Source organism: Lemur catta, chromosome 2 (assembly GCF_020740605.2).
Source record: "Lemur catta isolate mLemCat1 chromosome 2, mLemCat1.pri, whole genome shotgun sequence".
Lineage (NCBI taxonomy): Eukaryota > Metazoa > Chordata > Mammalia > Primates > Lemuridae > Lemur > Lemur catta.
In genome coordinates, this window is record NC_059129.1 from 3,154,713 (window position 1) to 3,177,037 (window position 22,325).

Here is a 22,325-nt window from a genome sequence, read left to right on the forward strand (position 1 = left end):
CCAGATTAATACAAATTAATGTGATGGCAATAGTAGAAAAAATATTGGGATGGGTAGAAAACTGACCTTTTGGTTTGTTTCTCTGTCACCTTAAAGGCAGATAACATGAAGGTGGTAAGGTACAAGGCTTGTGAAACAGCCCAATTTTGAGACAGGTTCTGGCATATTAGTTATATTTATTTTCAAAACAGACTTCCCTCTTCTGGGGAAAACCCCTGAATTCCTCCCAGGAATTGGTGAGTGGGGACCCGAGGGTGAACAGAAGTAGCCTTAGTGAGGTCAGATTGCCGGTTGTTCATGCCGGTTGTTCAAAGACCGTGTACTGCAGACCCCATCACCGAGCCCTACAGTCAACCCCTCCATAGTTAGGAGAACCCAGACTCGGAGGCTGCAGCCATGACCCTGACGTGCTCTCTGGCATGCCTGTGTCAGCGGGTGTCCATGCGGTTAGGTCCCCGCTCCCCTTTTGAATATCTCCAACCTCCCACCTCCTCCCCAGGGAGCAGTTTTTCCCCCTTTCAAAACCTGCTCTCAAGCAAGGGTGTGAAACTCCTTCCTTCGAGGATCCCAGAAGTAAAGCTTCAAAATTAAAGGAGCTCTGCTCTGGAGGGGACCCTGGCAATGGGAAAATGTGGTGGGAGGGGTTCAGGGAGCCAAGGATGTGTTCAGGTTTCTTTAAAGACAGGTCCAAGCAGGAGGCCCAAGTCCACGCCATGTGGGTGGGGCAGAGTACCTTCTGGAGAGGCCAAGGGGAAGAGGCCACCCTTGCCATCCACACAGGCCTTCCTGGCGTCCTCCACTGGGGCTGGCAGATTCCTGGGGCCGCTGCGTGGATGCCAGGGAGAATGATGAGGTGAGGTGCTGAGGAGGGAGACGTTCTCTAAGTTTCAGGTTACAGGACAGCAGCCCCTGGTTTCACGGCCAGGCCAGCTGAGGGAACAATTCATCTTCAACTCCTGGAGGGCCAGACGCAGGAGGGAGTGCACCCAAGGCAGGCACGGGGGGCATCAGAAACAAGGGTGAGCGATTTATAAATGTCCAATCTATCCCCAAGAAACTTAAAAATTAGAACACTTGACTAGATAAAAGGAAGATAAAGGGATTAGCCTGGCTGGAGACAATCAGAAAGTACGAGGTGTTAAAGAGAGACTGGAACTTTATTGAGACTTTCTCCCTGATGAAATCAGAATCGAAAGAACACTGGAAAGGTTCAGCAACTGTTCAGGCACAAATATTTACAGATACTCCTCTTGGGGAAATCTCTGGATCCTATTTTCCCCAGCTCCCAACCTCCTCCCCGCAAAGAGTCCAAATTCTGCTTGGAGCCCACCTCCACAGAGCTGGCCAGAAACCAGGCACTAACGTCTGTGCTGACTGATCTCCGTGGGCAGCAGAGAGAAGGTAAGTCCAACGGCGAGAAGGACAGAGTGAGAGAGAAGGAACACCAAGAGGAAAAGAGATGGAGGGAAGAAAACCCAGGTGCCAGGAGCACACTGATAATGTGGCCCCTCGGAAAATATAAATATTCTGTGAATGCATTAGCCTCGCTCCACCCGCTCCCCCCACCCCCCGGCAGTGACGTCGACAGCTAAGGCAGTGCCCACACAGGTCTGCACTTTTTATTTCCCTGACTGTGCTGAGAAAAACAGATCTGCCAAAGCAGCTCACGGGCGGGAAGCAGCAGGCACACCGCCAACAGGGCAAATGATGCAGGGATGAGGCAAAGGATTTTTGGGTTTTGTTTTTTTTTAATGAGATGAAAAGTCCAGGACACATTCCAGCTCATCAGCCCTGAATCACCAGGCTCCTTGGATGCCCCTCAGGGAACTCACTTTTCTTTTCTGGCTAACTCGCTCCTTAGCAACAACATCCCTGATGCTTTGGAGCCTCAGGTTTTCTTGTGGGAGGGTCAGGCCCTTTGCAAAGCCAAAGACCACAGGCTCCCTGGCAGCTGGCCCCAGTGCTAGTGATTCGGACGAACAGAAATGCCCAGACTGCAGTTCTCGCGTGGACCTCACCTACTACAGTTTCGCTTACACTGCCTAATTCTCAGAGCGCCTCTCACTCTGCCTTTGTTTCTACTTTCCTTCTGGTCCAGGATGATTTCCTGATGCTGGTGGATCCTGACTCATGATCAAGGCCCCCAGGACCACTTGTGCCCAGGAGAAGCACTGGCTGTGCTGAAAGGAGCCCCCGAAGAGCCCTGGGCTGCCCTCCTGGACGTGCACAGGCTGTTCACCGCACACAGTTCAACAGGAGGCTGCTCCTTCCCCCAAGCCCCGGCCCTCCTCCCCACCGCCCTCTGAGCTGTGCAGGAATCTCACGAGTTCTTTCTCTGTGCCCTCGAGTACATGTTCTCCCCCTAATCTCTCTCGGACAACAGACACACATATTCACACTCGCTGGCATTCGAAGGCCCTGGCTTTCCCATGTGCGTTCCGTGGGTATCTGCACCCAGTTCAGCTGGGAAGCTGAATGTTAAACCTTGGCTGCCACCAACACCAAATGGCAGGTGCTGGTTCTGACTCCTAGGACATTTCTCTGAATTTTAAGTGTTGATGCATCAGGGAATGGAGAAGAAAGGAAAGGAAAAGCGATGGTACTGGAAACTGGGAAGGAACAACTCCTCTGCCAAGTGTTTCCACAGAGAAGTCATGGAAACAGCCTCCTCTTAAATTTGAGAGAGGCTGGCTGCCCAGCGAAGTCCCTAACAAAAAGGAGCAAGGTCTCCACCGTTCTCTCTGAAACCCAACGCCTTTGGGATCTGAGTTTTCCAAGACATGCAATAGACAAAGACACACTGCAAACCAATTAACCCTCTGAGCCCTTCCAGGACCTTCACTTAAGACACAACCAAGAGGTATATTACCTGAACACACTGACCACTCACCCTCCTCTTGGGACCAATGAATAGACCAAGTTCCCTGGCTGGCTTAGAGGACATCAGAGAAATGGCACCGGGGAAGGCAGATCCTTAACCTACCTGGGAAGGCTTGTTCTCTCTCTGTTGTCGGGTGTCCTAAACCACTGCCCTGCCCTGAGGAACAGGGAAGAGGTCCTGGGGATAGGCTCAAAACCCAGGTAGATTCAGACCCAAGAGACTGTCCACTACTGAAAGTCAACCCAAGCTTAGGAGGGTTGGGGACAAACAGAAGACTGTGTGTGTATGAAAGGACATCCAAATGGACCTGAGAAGCCCTCTAAGACTCAGGTCTTCACTATTTTCCCAGCTTATAGGGGAAAAGAAATTTCAGCTGTGTTTAGCTTATTTGACCCTCATTGGTTTAGTACACACTAGGATTCAGCTGCTCTCTGTCCCTCAAGACAGGACCCAGGAAAAGCAGGTGGAGCCTGACTTGCCTCAATCAGGCCTCTTCATTGAAGCAACAAGACAAGCACACTGTAATTCACAGTTTGCACTCTCCTCCCGAGACCCACGGACCTTCCCCCACCACTGGCCTCAGTGAACTCCCAAATCTCCAATGTGTAATAATTCTCGCCAGTGTGGCTCAAAGGGTTAATACACCAGGACTTCTCAGACAGTTAGGACACAAGCTCATTCACCAACAGGAACCTGAGACCGGTCACACAACAACCTAGTGCTTTCTGTAGCGATTCTTTGGGGTCTCGCCACACCCTGTTTTGTCACAGTTGAGAGCACCTGGATTCTTCCCCAGCCCGAGGCTGCCCAGGAGGCCGGGAAGCTCTTGGGTGATGGCCCGCTCAATCTTCTCCAGAAAGCAACCTCCCATGTAGGAGCACTGCTGCGAGAGGAGTTTGAAACTGGAAATGGGGTTGATGCCAAAGAAGTCCTTGTAGGCATCCCGGTTGGGAAGGTCAAATTTGCTGACATTGGTCTTTGCCAGGATGGTCTTGAAGATGTAGAATTTATCAGGATCTTCTACAATGTCCTTAAAGACCAGTTCTCCATCACTGAAGAAGGTCATTTTGTCCTTGTATGTCTGCAGATAGCGGTCAACCAAGAGGGCGTGAATGCGGACCCGGATGGCATGCTGGCGGATGAAGGCGATCTTGTTCTCCATCCTGTTCTCAATCACTTGATTCAGGTCTTCCAGGAGGGAGATCTCTTCTTTGAGGAAAAGTTCCCGGTGGGTGTCCGGCTCATACTCTTGTGGCCAGAAGGAGCTGACGTAAACCCTTGGGGGCTCCGTGACGTTGATGAGAGGGGCCAAGCTCCAGAAGAGGGCCCCATAAACCCGCATGAGCATTTGCGTGGCCAGGCTGTCCGCCTTGTTCAGGATGATCCTTATCTGGGACTCGCGTCCCTTCAACTGGCGGAAGAGCATCTCCAGCTCCAAGCCCACGTCCAGCTTGGTTGGGTCGAAGACGACGAAGATGAGGTCAGCTCTGTCGATGAACCACTGGCACACGTCATTGAAGGGGTAGCCTTTGGAGACAGGAGTGAGAAGTCAACCTGAGTTCCAGGCCTTTCTCAAAGTCCCTGGCACCTCCTTTCTGAACCAAACCATTTTGTGGGTTGAATGAAGGAACAGTACTAGGGATTTTTTAGGCTTCTAAAGACTATAAAAAAATGAATTGCATATCTCTTGCCCCTTGCCAACTTTCAACTAAGAAGAGCCTAATACTTGTTTTAATCTACAGCAACATCCAAGTCTCTAGGGAACGGAAATATTTGTCAGAAATGGAGATTTTCCTATTGTCTAACAAGATCTGGGGCAATGGCAAAGGTGTTGAAGGAGACAAATCAGGGAATTGGAATATGGTTTCAAAGAATAGATATGTTATTTAGGGAAAAGAAACGTGGACCCTGCCTTAAGACCTAGACTAGAATTTGGGTTTTGCCATTGGCGAACTGAATGTTAAATTCTTCTAAGCTCTAGCTTTTTAACTACAGGATGACAAGCAAGAACAGTAACACCTAAGTTGATAAGAAGATTACTGTGTTGCTGCTAATATAGGAAACCACCTACCTAAAACTGCCAGTCATATATTAATAGTAAAAGTACCCAATATATTTTAATTCCTTTAACTTCTTGTTTCCTCAGTTTTCTTATTTGCAAAATGAGGAAACAAGGAATACCTGTCTTGAAGACACTGAAATTTTTTTTAACAATGATCAACCAATAATGCATAAAATTATCCAATGTATAATAGGGTACAATAAGGCTAATTTACTATTATAATTATTAGTGATAATATTACTACTAATAAAACAGAATCTAGTTACAACCATAAACTGAGATCCACCATCTGGTCACACATTCCCACAACTGCCCTGTTTAGGACTCATCTCTGCAAACAGCCCGTGTTATGATACTGCTCAGTGGCCTATGTCATGGCATCGTGCCCGCCAGGCCCAAAATGGCATTCCCATGCTACGGAAGGCAAGTAGGGCTTTGGAAAGGCTGACTGAGGCTGCGTGGAAGCAGGTCTGGTAAAGCAGAAATGGGGAATAGGAAGAGTTGAAGGTCAGGTTCAATTTAGAGCAATTCCAGGAGCCCCAGACTCAATGTAGCCAGAAGTCAAATATACCTGGACTGGGATCAGTTAGTCCAGGCCCTTGGCCACCCAGGACAGACTAGGCCTCCCAAAAACAACTCAGCCCCAGCTTGGACCTCTAGAAGCTACTTGCAGAGACGACTGGTCCTCCCCTTGGGAAAATACTGGCCATCTCCAAACCAAATCAGTGCTTGAGGAGGCACCCCAAAGCCCGAGTGGCACCATAGTGACAACAAGGCAGCAGAAGTAAAGAATGCCTCTCCTGGTCTTGGACAACACTGGCCACATTTCCTCTCCCCTGCCTGCCTACCACCCGCTGTCAAAAGCGTTTTCTAAGACCGAGCTCATGCTGCTCAGAAACGAGGGCTAAATTACCTCTTTCTTGTTGCTTGCGGTTCTCAATGATGCCTGGGGTATCCACAAAAGTGACCCGCTCCAGAAGTTTGTGGGGAACCTCGATGCCAATCAGCTTCTCCAGGAAATTCTGGCCAAACTTCTCAAGGGGTGAGAAGGAACGGGCGCTGTCGGCAGCCATGACAATGCCCTCGATGGTCTTCAGCTTGGGCCCGTGCATGAGGACCGTGAACTCGGAGGTGGTGGGCTCAGCACCTGCACACACAGGGTCAGGGCAGTAGGGACACGATGACCTCTGGGAAACAGACCTGCAAAGCGTGTGAATAGGCACGCGTCTCGGGGTGGGTCTTGCCACAGGATGTGATATGTTTGCTAAGTTAGTGGTTTCTCTTTTTTTTAAATTGTGGTAAAATATACATAATATAAAATTTACTATTTTAGCCATTTTTAGGTGTACAGTTCAGTGGCATTAAGTAAATTCACATTGTTGTGCAACCATCACCACCACCCATCTCCAGAACTTTTTCATCTTCCCAGATCGCAAATTCTGTACCCATTAAACGGTAACTCGATTCCCCTCCCCCCTGGTAACAACCATTCTACTTTCTATCTCTATGAGTATGGTGACACTAGGGACCTCATGTAAGTGGAATTAGACAGTATTTGTCCTTTTGTGTCTGGCTTATTTCCCTTAACATAATGTCTTCAAGGTTCATCCTGTTGTAGTAAATGTCAGAATTTCATTCCTTTTTAAGGCTGAATAATATTTCAGCGTATCGATAGATCACATTTTGGTTATCTATTCAATCACTGATGGACATTTGAGCTATTTCAACTTTCTGGCTATTGTGAATAATGCTGTTATGTAGCTGCCAGTTTCTTATATGAATGTTTCATTATTATGTTCAAGATACATATAAACAATTTAATTTTTCATACTGCTTTTACATATGACATTCAAATACCAACAATCACACAAGAAAATCTATTACCTGTATAGAGCTGGTAGCGAGTGTCTTCTAAGCCAAGGAGGTAGTTTATCATGGTAGATTTACCAACACTCCACGGTCCCAGGAATAGCACCATTGGCTTGGACGTGATCTCCCCATCTGTGGACAACAGGAATCAGAAATGGAATGAACTAAAAGATGTTCTCACTATGAGGATGGTGCCATACTCCAAAGCACTCTGCGCCCCAGACCATCCATCAAATTGAGGCATGGAATTCCACATGGATCAGACAGTGTGTAGCACTCAGTGGCACTTCTTTTGCTACCTAAGTGCAATGGCCCAGTTAAAAGACACTAGAAGTCATTGTTTTGGCCTTGCCCAGATCCTTGGCATGATCTGCCTGCACCAGAAGGAAGATCTAAGTGAATTCGACAAACACTGACACAGAGCTCACTCTAAGAGAGGTCTCCTTATTAAATCTGGAGGACGATAGTTCATTAAAAGGAGAGGACAGAGCTTCCATATAGAGAGAGTCTGGATTGAGAACAGAGAAACATGGATACGGAAGCTGCGTATACAATTTTAGGTGGGCAGGACTCAGGCCCTAGCTGTCTCCAGCCTCTGTAGCCATCCTCTCCTCTTAGCTGGGGCTCCCAGAATCCCCACCTCAGCCCAACCCTGGGCTCCACGGCCAGTCTCAAACATTACCCTACAAAGCCCATGGCAAATTTGCCAGTGTCCAAAACCAAATGCTGAACTGCCAATTCTTGGGTTCCTAGGCCCTGTGTCCAATGTCCTTCCAAAGCCCACGTTGGGGAGAATACCCTGCATGGGCCACTCTAGATGGGGGTCTCTAAGAGGAAAAGTAGTACAAACCCAAGGGACGGGGTGGAGAGAGGTGAGGCTTTTGACATGGGATGTGGTTAGTTCCCTGCCTGTAAATACACAGAGTCGCTCAGTTACAGCCACGGAGATTTCACAAAAAGTCTCTTTACACAGGCCCAGGCAACGCCAAAGAGAACGCTGGACCTTCAGCTTCTCCAGGACAAACCAGTTAGGGCTTTTCCGGGTGCTGCTGTTCCAGCTCTCTACAGCAGGGGGCATCGCTGGCAGAGGCCGAGGCCAAGGCAGCCCCAGGGAGAGGAAGCCCGGAGAGACCAGGAGGGAAGAGCCAAGTCTAGACAGTAGGGTCAGGGCCAGGAGCTGGGGCGCCCCCTTCCAGAGCGCCACTCCCAGGAGCAGCCACAGCCCCCTTGCCCCTGCTGCTGTCCAGGCTGGAGTTTCCTAGCAAGGCCCAGACGCTGGTCTTTCTTAGGCTGAGGAGAGAAGGCAAGTAAGTGCAGAGGACAGAGGAAAGCCATCGGGAGACTGCGTCACCTCACGCCACTGTCCATGCATCCTCTACAGAGCGGGAGAGGACAAGTGGCTCTCAGGCTTGCAAGAAACAGTATAGGTAGCTGCGCAGCAGAGCAATTCTGTCCGAGAAGAAGTAGAAAGTTATAGCTCCTACTCCGGCTGTGTGGTCTCTGGGCCCCAGGTTCCCCTTCTGTAAAGTAGGAAGAACATCAACCCTCTGATACCCTATCCACTTTATAGCCATAGAGAGAATCAAATGGGATCGCGTGGAAATAGCCAGTTAACACAGGCAAAGATTTCTAATATCACAACAGTAAAATACCATCGTTAAGGTTTTTAGAAGATGAGTAACACTTAAAAATGGCATTGCCATGGGGGACAAGAACTCTCATCTATCTACTGTCATTGTGAGCACGGATTGGCATCATCAAAGGCGATTTGGCAACTCCAGCAAAATATTTAATTTCTAGTGTTCCACTTTGTAAAACTCATCCTACAAATATTCTTGCACAAAATATATAATGATTATAGTGGTGTCTGGGACATTTTAAAAATTGTCCCACTGCCCGTCAGTGGGGCACTTGTCTCACAGGGTATGGCATGTTCACGTAAGAGAAGAGCAGGCAGAAGGAATGAGGTAGGTCTGCACGCACGTTGCATAACGTGATCCCATTTTTGTAAAAACAACAACAAAAGGCTTTTATATGCTCACATATGCAGAGGAAATGTCTGGAAGTATTCACAAGGGACTACAACAGTGGATATCTTGGGGAGTAGAATTAAAAGAAACTGGAGCTCAAGAATTAAATTTCTGTTTTTCAATGGATACTATTCTGCACTATTTGAAATTTTTTTTTTTTTGCAACAAGTATGCCTTATTTTTCGTATTTTGAAAACCAGTTTTTAAAAGAATCCAGGCCCAAGGACAGCCGACTGGGAAGAGCCACAGGAGGAGAGGAGGCGTCCAGGCCATGAAAGGACTGTGGTCCGTAAGTGAGCAGGAAGCTCTTCTGGGCCCTTGAGCACAGGAGGGGTCAAAGTTGGCATCACAGCTCTTGGAAATCAAAATCTGCACCACTGAAGCACGGACACTAGCAAATGAAACGCTGTCTGTGAAATCCTGTAGAGCGCCAGCACTCCTCCGGTGGAAGGGTGGCTGGCGTGACAGAGGAGGGCTCAGCCCCACCGTCCTTGCACATATTCCGCTGGGGGCTGTGAACCTGCATGGGCACCAGGGTTGTCTGGGTGGTCGGAGGTGCAGGCCCCCAAGCAAGAGTCCCTGCTGTACCTGTGATCTCGTGCTGCCGAAGCTCGTTGTATTTGTAAGACTGCTCTAGGGGCTTGATGGATGAGTGGTAGATCTTTCGAAGCCGCTGCATCACCGCTGGGGGCAGAGAGGGGTATGGGGAGAGCGTCAGGCAGAGTTGGCTCCAGGCGGCTCCTCCACTGTGGAGGGGTCTCCCCCCCAGCGTGCAGCCCAGCGACTGTGTGACATATTAGCATTCATGGAGCTGGTGCACATCTCAACCCTCAGAAACCTTCAAACCAAAAGGTATTCTCCTACCCACCCTGCCAAGCCTCTTGAGCTATTGTTTTTTGAAACCTAACTCCCTCTTCCCTGCCCATCGCTGCCTCAGCCTGCAGACTACACAAAGGCCCCTCCTTTGGCAGACAAGAGTGCCATCTCTCCCTGCCACCCACCTCTGCACAGGCTGCCTGAGGCTTAGGCACCAGCAGGCCCATAGGACGGCACCCTGGCCCGGCCCATCACTGCACTCCCAGGAGGCACTGCCCTCCCACATTCTCCTGAAGGAGTCGGTTTCCCAGGTGTCCCCTTGGGAAGAGCACGGCTCCAGGGCAAGCCTGGGAGCCAGCCGGTGTGGGGCACCTAGAGGAAGCCTGTGGGACTGAGGGTCCCATGAGCTACATTTGCCGGAGCCCCGCCACCCTCTAGCCGCGGGCTAGGGGCAGATGGCTGCCAACTCCAAGCACTAGCCGGCTCCTGCATGAAGAGACAGACGCCAAGCCCTGCTGAGATCCTTCAGTTGTTATGAGAGTGAAATAAAACACTGCACATGACAGGGGTTTATAAACTAAAAATCAAAGCAAAGGGGAGGAATTCTTACTAACCATCCTCTCCTCCCACAGCTCGGCAGCAGGACCGGGGGTCACCCTCACCGGGTCACCCTCACGGCTCACACGGGTCCCCTGCTCCATCGCCCTCCTCCTCTCTGCCCGTCTGCAGCCCCAGCCTTGGGCCTGCTCCTGCAGCCTCCCCGACAGAGCCTCCCAGCCCCAGGCTCTCGCTTCCCTGTCTGCGTGCCCTGGCTCTCGCTCTCGCAGCCCAGCCCGGGCCGCTCCCTGCTCTGCTCACCAGAGTAATCGTCGGCTGGCTTGTCCTCGTTCAGCATCAGGGTTTTCTCGATGTGGGAGCGGTCTCTCATCAGGACTTCCTCATTCACATCCTCTGTCTCTTCTGGGGAGAGAAGCAGAGAAGTCTTAGGGCAAAGCCAAGAGCCAGCGATCCCCTTCCGCCTGCCCGGAGCTGGGCCTCGAGCAGGAGCTGAGCAAAGTCTTGCCAAGTCACACTGGACTGAGTTCTGCCTTTAGGATGCGCTTTGAAAACCCAAATTCAACTTCCACAAAGCTCCAAAGTTCTGTGGGCCATTTTGTCCAATCAACAAATACGTGCTGAGCACCTACTGTGCCTGCCTGGGAGCCCACACGGGCAGGGCTCCTGCCCTCAGGCACTTTCCCTTAGTCCGGTGAGGAAAAAGATGATGAACAGCCTTTAAAATGAAAGAACAGGCCAGGCCATGGCTCATGCCCACAATCCCAGCACTTTGGGAGGCTCAGACAGGAGGACTGCTCAAGCTTAGAAGTTTGAGACCAGCCTGGGCCACACAGTGAGACCCTATCTCTAAAAAAAAATAAAAATAAAATAATGTAATAATTATAAACGATGAGGTGGCTATGGAAGGAAACATTCCAGAAGCTACGAGGGCCCAAAAAGTGTGCCTGCGCACTCAGCGAGGGGGTCAGAGAAGAGTCCTGGGTCCACTGCTGAGTAGGAGTGAGTTAGATCAAGAAGGCAGAGGAGTTTCCTGCGAAAGCCCTGAGACAGGAGTTGTTTAGCAAGAAGCAGGAGGAAGGGGTGTCCGCCCGTGATGGGGCAGAGCTAAGCACTGGGCAGCTGAAGACGTCCACAGGGCTGGCCTGGCAGGGCCTCAAGTGTCTCCCCAGGGGGTTGCATTTCATCCTAAGAGCAAAGGAAGCTGGGCAGGGGCTCTAAGTAGACAGCTGTTGCAGCCAAGTGAACACTTTACCAGAGTCACATTGGCTGTGTGTGAAGGGCTGGGAGGGGCCCTGCAGCACATCTTGTGTGTGTTGGGCCAGGGGGAGGGGGTCAACTGTCCTTCTGACCAAGCAAGCAAGAGATGTCCACTCTGGCTGCAGGCTGGGGGGAGGGATGCTCAACTCCCTGGGCCTCTAACATCCCAGCCGCTTCCACCCAGGCTGCCTGCAGAGGGGATTTTAGGTAACTAGGAGGGGATGGACCCAGGCCGTGGGGCAGACAGAGGCCACTTCGACTTGGGGTGGGAAGCGAAGAATCAATATGCCCTATGCAGCACCTCAGGGCAGTGAGCTTTGCCCAAAGCAGAAGAGGGAGAGCAGGGAAGGGGAGGAGCTTGCTGACTGCAGCACAGCCCTTTCTAGAGAGCACAGGGATCTCACAGACAGTGCACAACTTAAATTCTGCAGGCAAACCTGTGGTGACACCGTCTTGGAAAGTGAAGTCTTAACACCCCTGGCCCACCCCGAGAGCCCAGCTTCTGGTCTAAGCTGGCTAGTGGGTCCCCAGCAACAGATACTACTCTAATGTTGTCCAATAGCTTCGGCCCTGCCCTCTCCCCCACCCCCTGCTCCTGGCATCTATCTGAAAGACATCAGTGGTCACACTGCACCTGGGTTCTGGTTCTCCAACACCTCCTATGGCCCAGTCTTCAGGGAGAGACCCCTGGTGCCCACCCACCCAGGCGATCAGTCAGGCGTTCCCACCCCACCTCCACCAACTCCCTGTACATCCCTCTACCAGCCGGCCACAGGGACCCCACCATGAGTCCCCCAGTCCTTTAGGCTGAGGCACTGGCGCATGTTAAAGTGCATCCAGGGACCCCCAAAGGGGAGGCTCGGGGGCCTGACTCAGAAGTGCCAAGGCCCTGCAGACCCTCTCACCGGTCCCTCCACACCGGAAGCAGGCAGCTAACATGCAGCCAGGAGGCACATCCCCAGGTAGGGACTGCTGGCTGGCTCCTCCCTGCCAAACCCGGGACTGGCTGGGGGCTCTCCCACCACCCTGTCCCTGCCTGTCTCCCCACCACCCACAAGACTTCCACAAGAATGCAGCTGCCTGAGGTGCTGGCTTGCTTTTAAGGAACTAACTCCTACCCTGGGGAGCAATCGTGGAAGTCCCCCTCCCCTGAAGTCCCTCCTCGGGTTCCTCTGCCTCAGCATCCTGGGCCTCACCACCCTTGGGCCCCTGACTCAATTCCTCAGAGCCGAGCTGGGCCCCTTCGTCCCCATGGCTCGCGGTTCCTGCTGCTTCCTGGGGCTCCCTGGCCTCCTCGGAGGCGCCCTCTGCTTCTTCTGAACTAGCCCCATCGCCGCTGTCTTCTCCCGACTCTTCTGCAGATGGGACTCCTCCTTCTTCCTGGCTTCCACTGTTGTCACCAGCCTCTTCTTCAGATGAAGCTTCATCCATGTCCTCTTCAGTACCCCCTGCCTTGGGGCTCTGGGCACCCCCAGACCTCGCATTGGCCTCCGTGTCTGTGCCAGGCTCGCCCTGGGCCTCGGCACCTGCCCTGGCCCCCAAGTCCACGTCAGCCACCTCTTCTCCCACAGCCGCGGCATCAGGGGCTCGCTCCAGCACTGCTGGCTCCTGGCCAGGTCCTGGGCTGCCAGAACCCCCCGAGCCCAGGCCGTGGACCTCCTTGCCTGCTAAGCCAGGAGAGTCCCCTTCCGCCTCAGGCTGGCTGTCCCCTGGGACCTCCTCAGCTTCCTCTGGGACCTCACCACTCCCAGCCCATCCTTCTGCCCCACCAAGGGCAACTCCCTGCAAGGGGAGCTCCAGCCCAGTCGCCTCCTCTCCTGGCCCCTCTCCGGAGCTGAGCTCAGGCCCCTCTTCTTCCACGGGCCCCTCATCCCCTCCTGGAGGAAGGGCATTTGCTGCCGGGGGGCCCTCCTCTTCCTCCCCAGGCCCTGCAGCATCCCTGTCCCCAGGAGGAGCTGACTCTGTGGCTGAGGCATTGGAGAGGCTGGCTTCGGGATCAGAGCCCGGGCCGGTGGCGGCAGGAGGGGCCCCGGCAGCAGTCTTCTCAGCGCTCTCGGCCTCCCTGCCATCTGGGTAGTGAAGGAGTAGATTCTCGTCTCCAGGGGCCGCATCTGCATAAAGCGCCCTTTCTTTCTCCTCTAGACTTGCGTCTCCAGCAGAGAAATGACTCTCCAACAAATTGCCAACATCTTCTGTGCCACCCGAAGCAGAGACTTGCAGTTCTAAATGATTAGAACATGATTGTCAGTTTCACAGGGTTGGCACTGGCTCTGCTTCTCAAAAGTCTACATCAATCTAGCTCCCATCTTCCAGGACTGTGGTGTCACCTGGTGTCAGCGTCACGCTGACCTCCCCGGCTCTTCGTGACTACCTTGTGCGTAGCAAGCAGAGCCTCCCTCCCAAGATGTGCAAACTGTGGACCAGGGAGTTGAAGGACGGACCCCGCTGTCCATCACTGAGGGAGTGAGCGGCTGCACTAATCCGAGAGCCCCACGACCCTGACGCTGACCCTTGAGTCTCCCCGCTCGGTCCTGACGACTGCGTATGGATGGAAACTTGGGTGAGCCCTTCCAGTCCTTCGTCAACCTTGCTGATGGGCACGTGCAAGACAGGACAAATGCATGTGCCCCCCACCCCTTGTCAGTTCCTAGAGTCATTAACCAGTATACTGTTTATACTGCTATCAGCAAAGGAGTGAAAACAGGTGTTTGCAGGCCAGATAATCTTAGGTTACTCAGCAAAGTGCTTAGGGGATTACTTGTGGCTCTCAGCCTTATTAAGTCACACATCTAACCCTGTCCCCTTAAGGGCAGGCATTTGCTGGCCTTGCTACCTTAGATTAGACGGGACATGGCCTGAGGAGGAGATATCCAAAACAGGCAGGGCCTTCCTGGCGGCCCCAGCCAACCCCTTCCGAGGGGATCCCCTTCTAAGGGCCTGTAGCTTTGCCCAGAGAGCAAAGGACAAAGCAGGAGAGGGCAAGTCTGCGCCAGAAACCTCTGTCAAGGGTCAAGTTTAGTACGTTTGGAAAATGGGGTCGGGGGTCAGTCTGCCCACTCCCACTCAGGCTGGGATCTGTTTGAGGAGAAGGACCACTGTGGAAGGACACTGCGGGCTCACGGGGACAAGGGGACCGCAGGTGCCCCCCTTAGGGCAGCTGACACAGCCCAGGTTTCCCTATTTGCCCCGTTTCCCCCTGACCCTCAGGCCCCTTTCTGAGGAGGCAGCGTCCTGCTTGTCTGCTGGGTGCAGACACCCCTCTCTCGGGCCACAGCCTGCTACTCCTATCTCTGCCTCCCGCAAAGAAAAGCCTCGGGGTGCCCTGAAAGCTGGGGCAGGCTCCAGGGATCAGAAACAAATATCTTCTCACTCGTCCCCATAGACAGCCGATGTGCTGTCAAATTCGGAAGGACGGGAAGTGTTGGTTCCTCTTGTTATAGAGGAGCCCTGTACATTGATATAGGAAACCTTTCCCCAAGTACTTTCATGTCAAGGACCCCATTTTACCTCCTTTATTATTGTCAGAAAGATTTTAGAACTGAATTAGTGAAGGTCTAGAGAAGGTCTTGGACCTGCCCCAGACACATCACCACTAGGTGTGAGCGGAACCCAGAACTGCTGACTCCTCGTCCAGGCTTTCCACTGCATGACGTGCCTGGCGGGGCGCAGGGGCCCCTTGCTGCCAGCGCCTCGGCCTTCCTGCACACGCCTTCTCTCTGGGCTTGTGCTCCATGCTGTCCCTGGCTCCTGGATTGCGGGAACCAAGTTTTAATTCTGTGTTCCCAAGGCCTGGGACCCTGCCTGACCCACAGAAAGATGGTCCACAGTTAGATCTGGGTACCGGCAAGAATTCCTGGTCCCTTAGTTGGGGGCAAGACAGGGAGGAATATTTAAGTGGATGTTACTCATTTAAATATTCTTTCATTACCACCTACATTCTGGTAAGTCCTGATTCCTTTACCTGCATCCCATTTTCCCAATAGCAGGAACTTGGTTTAACCCAAGGAGACAGACTGTCCTCTGAGCAGCAAGATATACATAATATGTGTCATATGAGATACATCTGTACAATTTTTCAGTCTGCCAGGCAATGCTTAAGCACCTTCTATATAAAACATTAACTTAATCTTACTGAGTTTATTTAATCTTATTTGTTTCTTTAAAACAAGTGTGACTCGTATGCCCATTGTACAGGTGAGCAGACTGAAACCAGAGGCATTGAGGCCCTTACCCAATGTCACAGAGCCAGTAGCTGGTTTAGGCCATGTGACCGCAGAGCCACAAAGGAGACTGCTTGACCTCTGAGCGGGGTTCTATGTTCTCACTACTCAAAGCGTAGTCCAGGGACCAGCAGGATCAGTGTTACCTGGGAGACTGTCAGAGATGCAGACCCTCAGACCCCAGCCTAGCCAGTCAGACTCTGCATTTTAACAAGACACCCAGGTGATTCATCTGCACATTACAGTTTGAGAGGCACTGGTCTACACCACCTCATAAAACTGCCTCTTATTAACCAGCTGTGTTGCAAGCCCATAATCCCAGCTACTTGGTAGGCTGAGGCAGGAGAATCGCTTGAGCCCAGGAGTTTGAGGCTGCAGTGAGCTATGATGGTGTCACTGCACTCTAGCCTGGGCAACAGAATGAGACCCTGTCTCTAAAAGAATAAAAACAAAAATAAATTTTAAAAATTTTAAAAACCACCTCTCAACCAGGGATTCTCAGCATGAGCTGCACATGAAATCTGCGGTCCCCAACTCACAGGCTGTGGACTGGTATTGGTCTGTGGCCAGCGGGCAAGCGAGCAAAGCTTCATCTGTATTTACAGCCACTCCTCACGGCTCACATCACTGCCTGTCAGATCAGCAGCAGCATTAGATTCTGCATTATGGTGAGTTGTATGATTACTTCATTATATATTACAATGTAATAAAAATAGAAATAAGGTGTACAATAAACGTAATGCGCTCGAATCATCTTGAAACCATCCCCCCACCCCGGTCCATGGTAAGGTTGTCTTCCATGAAACCAGTCCCTGGTGCCAAAAAGGTTGGGGACCACTGTATTAAATCACCTGGTTCTTAGTCCTATTCCTCAGCGGTTCTGATTTAAACACTCTGAGGTATGGCACCAACATCAGGACTTTAAAAAAAAAAATTCTTTGGTAATTCTAACACGCAAAGCTGCAAACCACTGCAACTGCTAAACCAAATAATCCTGACCCTCAGGCTTTTGTGCCAGGCCCCTTCCCACTGTGAGGGAGCCCACAGGGGCTCTCAAGTTCCGGTGGTTCTCCCAGGGCCTGGCATTTACCCTTGAACGGGAGTGACTGAGCCTTCTCCTCTGGGAAGTCAATCCAGCCCTCTCGACGGGCCCCTGCTGCCCTCCAATGATGACGGTGACGATGATGATGGTTATGATGATGCTGGTGGTGATGATCATGATGGTCACAGTGATGATTGTGGTGACAAGACTGAGCTGAACAGACTCTTGGTCTGACATCCTGTGACATTCCTGACACTCTCAAAAGACCCTCTTTCCCTGGGGGTGAGGACTCCAGACACTGGGGGTTTACCAGGACCTTCACGCTGCTGTGTGTGCCCGATCCTGGGCCCCGGACACGAAGTCCAGTGTGTGCACGTGTGTATACGCATTTACATTCCTACCCTTCCCTGATGTTTACAACCTACTGCCGAGCTTCCCCTGAACTTCTGCTAAACAACTTGGAGTTTGAGGGTGATGGCTTCTTGCCCTGTGACCTTCCTTCCCAGGTGAAACAAAACTTCTCTGACAGAAAGTCTCTCAATGAAACAAGCTGTTCCCTGGGCCCCTAGGGCTCCATCTCCAGGAAGCAGCTGTGCCGTTGGGCCCAATTCTCCTACGGGAGGCAGCGGGAAAGGCACAGGTCACCCCCGATCACCCTCAGGTCAGTCTTGTGAAATCCAGGCCGGTGTCGCTTCCTGCCTCTCTCGCTGCTGGCTGAAGCCCCTGCCGGCCCTGGAGCAAGAGCTGTGGGGAGGCTGCAAAGGACCCAGGACACCCTGGAAGGGGTGAGTCCCCAGTAAGGTGAGTCTTGGCCGATCCCAGGACATGAAGTGCTGCACTATATGTGCTGCTGCCAAGGCAGCGGCCCCGGCCAGGCCCAGGCACTAATGTCAGGGCACATGAATAGCAGGTCCCCAGATCAGCCTGGAGATTTTGGGAAGGCCTGAGTGCCTGACAGGCTCGTGCCAGGCCCCACTCACACGCCAGGCAGAGCGCTACACAAACTAGCCCTGCTCACACCCCCCAGCCCCTCTGCTGCCGGCCGCCCGGCGGCTCCCCCAGCTCCGCAGCCTCAGCAGCAGCCCAGGCTCGGCTCCTCTCTCCTTGCTCCACCACCAACCAAACACCCTTTTTTCTTCCACTCCCATCTCATTCCAAAGCACTTTCACATGAACTCAGAATTGTGGAGCTGCCAAGGGCCTTGGTGAGTCCAACTATAAAGGAGGAAGCTCTGGCCAGAGAGTCTTAGAATATTGCCCAAGGTCGGGGCCGGGCTGGGACAGAGCCCAAGTCCATGGCCCTCAGTCTAGAGCTCATTCTGCTCCCAAGCAGTTCACTAACCGTGTCCCACAAAGTGCTAGGGTACCACAGAAGTGGCTAAGGGGATGAGGGAAAATAAAACAGTGGGGGAGTAACCACCTGGTCTGTATACCTGCCCAACCACTCCCTTTGGACTTTATGTCCTCCTTGGATCTGTCTGGCCCACTGTCCAAAGGCGAAGGCTGGAGAGAGACTGACAACCACTGCTTGAAGTTAAAACTGGAGATCAGGAGAAGAGAGATCAGAACCCAAGATCTTTTGTTTTGTTGACCTGTTCTGAGCCCACATCTAGGTGCTGAATTTATTTAGTGCCTTCATGGAATAGAATGTAAATTCTACTCCAGCCTGTCCAAGTCTCCTTAGCAGACATTTCCAATGAGGATCTGGCAAGGTTATTCTTCCACATGACTTCTCATCCATTTGAACTGGAACTATCAAGCCCAAAGTCACACGTAAGTAAAATACCTTTGACCATTACTCATATACAGTTATGCAAATGAGTCATTAGTAATAAATTCCTAAGGGAAAAATCACTTTCCAATTTCACACCTAGATACACCTGTCCCAGGGAGTCAGGAGCACCAGCCTTGCATGCAAGGAGCCCCGTGTCTCTCCCCAGTCTGCCCCCTGACCCCCTACCCATGCTCCAGCCGTATCTCAAGTGCAGCAGGGAGCACTTCACACAGCAGAGTGGGCAGCCTAATTAACCCCTTCCTCATTCCAGATCTTGTCTCTGAACACACCCAGACTGGGCAAACACAGGCCAGAGGCCCTTTCTGGTGTCAAATTTTTCCTTGACCTTGTTCTGCAGAGGAAATGCTCACTGCTCAGGGCTCTTGCTCCTCCACTTCCTGGAAGAAAGTTCTTGCCAGAGGAAGGTGAGTCTGTGTCCTCCCAGGACCCCAGGCCCTCTCTGCCGTTCTACTGGCCTCTACCTCTTCCCCCAGACAAGGGCAATTGGGGAGCAGTGCATGAGGCAGCCATTCTTGGAAGGTTCTTTGGCTTCCTGGCCAAGCTCCTAAAGTCAAGGCTAATCCCACCAGAACAGCATGTCCCTGGCTGGATGCTAGCCCCTAAAATGATTCACCCAGGGGAGAGGATACAATGACAAAGGTGTGGCAGGCTACAATGACAAATGTATGGCAGGCTATACTGACAAAGGTATGACAGGAGACAATGACAAAGGTATGGCAGATACACTGACAAAAGTATGACAGGATACAATGACAAAAGTAGCAATTGGAGAGAACATTGGGATTTGGTGGTCAAAAGGGACCTTCTCACAGACCTACTAGTTTGATTTTACTAATGAGCAAAACCCTAAAGCCCTGATGAGTGCTTGCCCCAAGGCCACAGGGTGATCACGCTGGGTGGCAGCAGGCTGCTCCTTGACGCAGCTCTCCACAGATGCTTTCCCAGCACCCCACCAGATGACAAAAGGGGCTGCGTCTGCCTTGGGACAGTGACTTCTTAGCCCTCCTTCTTCTTTCACTCTTTAATAAACATTGTTTACGACTTCTACGCAATTGTTTCCCACCCATAACGTCCAGAGAACTGACAGCATAATTTCCCACCCCACTTCATCCCAACTCCTGGGAATTCTTGGTTTGAGAGGTATAGAGAAAAATTACCAGAAACCCCACGACCACCATATATGTACACGGTTGTCTCTGATGCCTGGAGGATTCTGAGTATAAATGAGCATTCACTTTTAAAAGGCAAGTACCTCTGGAAGAGGCAAGACATTAAGTCCTAACCCCTCGGTGTGAATCAGTTATTAGAAGGGACAGTCTGGTGAGCACACAGTGTTTCCAGCAATCAGCCATGCCCAAAGTGAGGAGGAGTCACTGGGCAGTGCTTTCCCCTTCAGAGGGGCTGAGCTTCGTAGGAGAGGGAAAGGAGGAGGAAAAGAGGCAGGCTGAATTCTGAGACAGACCGAGGCAGGTGGCTGGCCTCCCCCATCTCCCTGCCTCCCAGCCCAAAGAAAGAAGAAATTCAATCTCCCTGGGATCTGTGGGAGGAGCTACTGCTTTCACTTTGGGGCACCAGGCAGGGAGAGACCCACTGTGAGCTAAAGCAGTGTGGCTCCCCTGGGTCCTAGGCCAACACACGGCCTGGGTTAGAGCCATCTCGGGCTTGGCAGGTGAACGGAATGATGAGATCAGGCCCACCTCATCCTCAACCCCAGGAAGCTGGAGGGAATCTGCTAAGAAGCTTGGGGGCTTGGCGAGTGGATCTGACACGTTTCCCAGCCTGGGCCAGGGCCACGTTTTCGGGTTTCCTCTGCCACGCCTGGGGGGCTGAGGAGCCTCCAGGCCCCCAGAGACAGACCAGTCTCTCTGGATGCGCTGGGAAGTCCAGAGAGCAAGACTGCTCCTTACTAAGGACCTTGGGAGGCTCCAGCTTGATTCACCCATAAAATGCAGGTAATAATATCTGCTTTGCCAAGCCCCCCAGAGTGTTTTAAACATCAGATGATGTTTAGAAGCATTCAAAAAATGTCAGGTATGACAATCACTCTTTCCTAGAAAAGCAAAGACGCCAGGCCAAACCTCAAATTCACCGAGTGAGCTAAAATAGAACCAGCTTCCCACAGGAGCCAAGCTGGCTCACCCACAGTCTGCCCATTCGGACCTTGGGGGTCTGGGGGCTCAGTCAGGGGACCAAGGCCTTTCTTCCTGGGGCTCCTCCTCCTCTGCTGCCAGCCTTGGGGGTAGCCCTGCGCCCTGCGTGAGGCTCTGGCTGGTGTGGGAACAGGACCGGGCCTGAGAGCTTGTCCTGCTGAGCCCAGCAGGAGTCCTGTGGTCACTGACTCGCCCAGACACATGGGCGACCACACGGGACTCCCCTCACCCCACCGCGCCCTGACCGTCTGCATCCAGCCATTGAAGTGAGGCGACCCTGCGTGTCACCCCGACACAAATGCACACTTGGGGGGAGTTTAAACAGACCCACTCTTTATGAGAGCAGGTGACAGGCCTTGTCAGAAGGCAGAGAGCAAGTAAGGGCCCTTCCAGACTCTGCAGTGGCAACACAATGGGAGGGAGGTCACTAGCAGGGCCCGTGTGGCCTCACTGCGCTCACAAGTGACCACCGGGAGTGGCTCAAGTGAAATTAGAGCTACTATTTTCGTAGCTTTGAAGAGCTTCGCACGGGGCCTGCAGGGCCACACGAGCCCTCTCCTCCGTCACCAGCAGCTGTGCCCCCATCAGCAGAGCCAGGTGAGGGGAAGGCCCGCACCCAAGATGCCAGGCAACCGGGGTGCCCAGTCGGGGGTGTCCTTAGCAGCTCTCGCCCCCAGCTGCCAAGAGGACCAGAGAAGCTGTCATTCCCTAGCCTGCTCAGAGTTGGTTAAGGAGGAAGAGGGGGCCGAGGCAGACGCAGGGGCAGCAGTCATACACAGGCACTGCGTGCCCTGGCCTTAGACCCTTCTGGAAGAACTGCCATCCAGACACCAAGAGGCCAGATCTTTCTACCTTCTTTCCCAGAGGGTGGCACAAAATCCATAACAGACAGGTTCCACTGCTGGGTCCTCACATTCTTGGCCCTAAATCATGTAGTATTATTTATCCTATCCTCGTTTTTTCATTAGAGCCTTCTAGAACTGGAAGGAAACTTAGAAATTAACTAGCGCCTGCTCTCAATGAAGAGAATTTAAAAAAAAAAAAAAAGAAATTAACTAGCCCAACTTTTTCATTTATAGATGAAGAAACCAATGCCCAGAGAGGAAAAAGAATCCGCCAGAAGTTGCCAAGTGAGTTGGGACAAAGCAAGGAATAAAGGGTGGTCTTCCCACAGGGGTCCCCAACAAATACGACTTCCTCTTCTCCCTGACGTTTCCAAGGTGTTTATGGTCCTGCCGTGCCCTTTCCCCGGGGCCTGGTACTCCTGGAATTGTTCACCATTTCCCTACTTGTCCCCACAAACGGCAGCCTACCGGGAGCGCGGGCAGGGGGCTGTGTCCGGGTGGCCACCGTGGAGCCATCGCTGGCCTGGCTCCCTGAGCACAGCACTGACGGACGCTCTACCAAGCACTCCAGTGAGGTTCACACTCCCCGGGTTCCCTATTAACTCCGCGGTATTCCCAGTGTCACCAGAAAAATGCAGGGAGGGTCTCGCTGTTGTCATCACCAGGAGACAAAGGACAATTGGTTCCAGGAGAGCTGTGTGACAGCTCTCGGCTCTCTGAGTTCAAGACAGCAGAGGCCACAAGAAGGCGAGATCAGAAGAACCTTCCAGAGTCTGGGCCACTAGAAGAGGGAAGAACACC

At 52.3% G+C, this 22,325-nt stretch overlaps 1 protein-coding gene across 2 annotated transcripts in view; it reads right to left on the reverse strand.

The window, feature by feature from the left end:
* Positions 1-1,138: 1,138 nt before the first annotated feature.
* The window catches only part of SRL (sarcalumenin), a 35,110-nt gene continuing 13,923 nt past the window's right edge, over positions 1,139-22,325 (reverse strand). The window contains exons 2-7 of one of the 2 annotated variants that reach the window (XM_045542452.1): positions 12,592-13,695; positions 10,517-10,618; positions 9,431-9,526; positions 6,828-6,944; positions 5,857-6,090; positions 1,139-4,408 (exon numbers count right to left, since the gene is read on the reverse strand). In XM_045542452.1, the coding sequence (XP_045398408.1) occupies positions 3,597-4,408; positions 5,857-6,090; positions 6,828-6,944; positions 9,431-9,526; positions 10,517-10,618; positions 12,592-13,695 (2,465 nt within the window). In that variant the 3' untranslated portion in view covers positions 1,139-3,596. The remainder of the gene's footprint in view (positions 4,409-5,856; positions 6,091-6,827; positions 6,945-9,430; positions 9,527-10,516; positions 10,619-12,591; positions 13,696-22,325) is intronic. The other variant, XM_045542453.1, reaches the window with a different exon arrangement.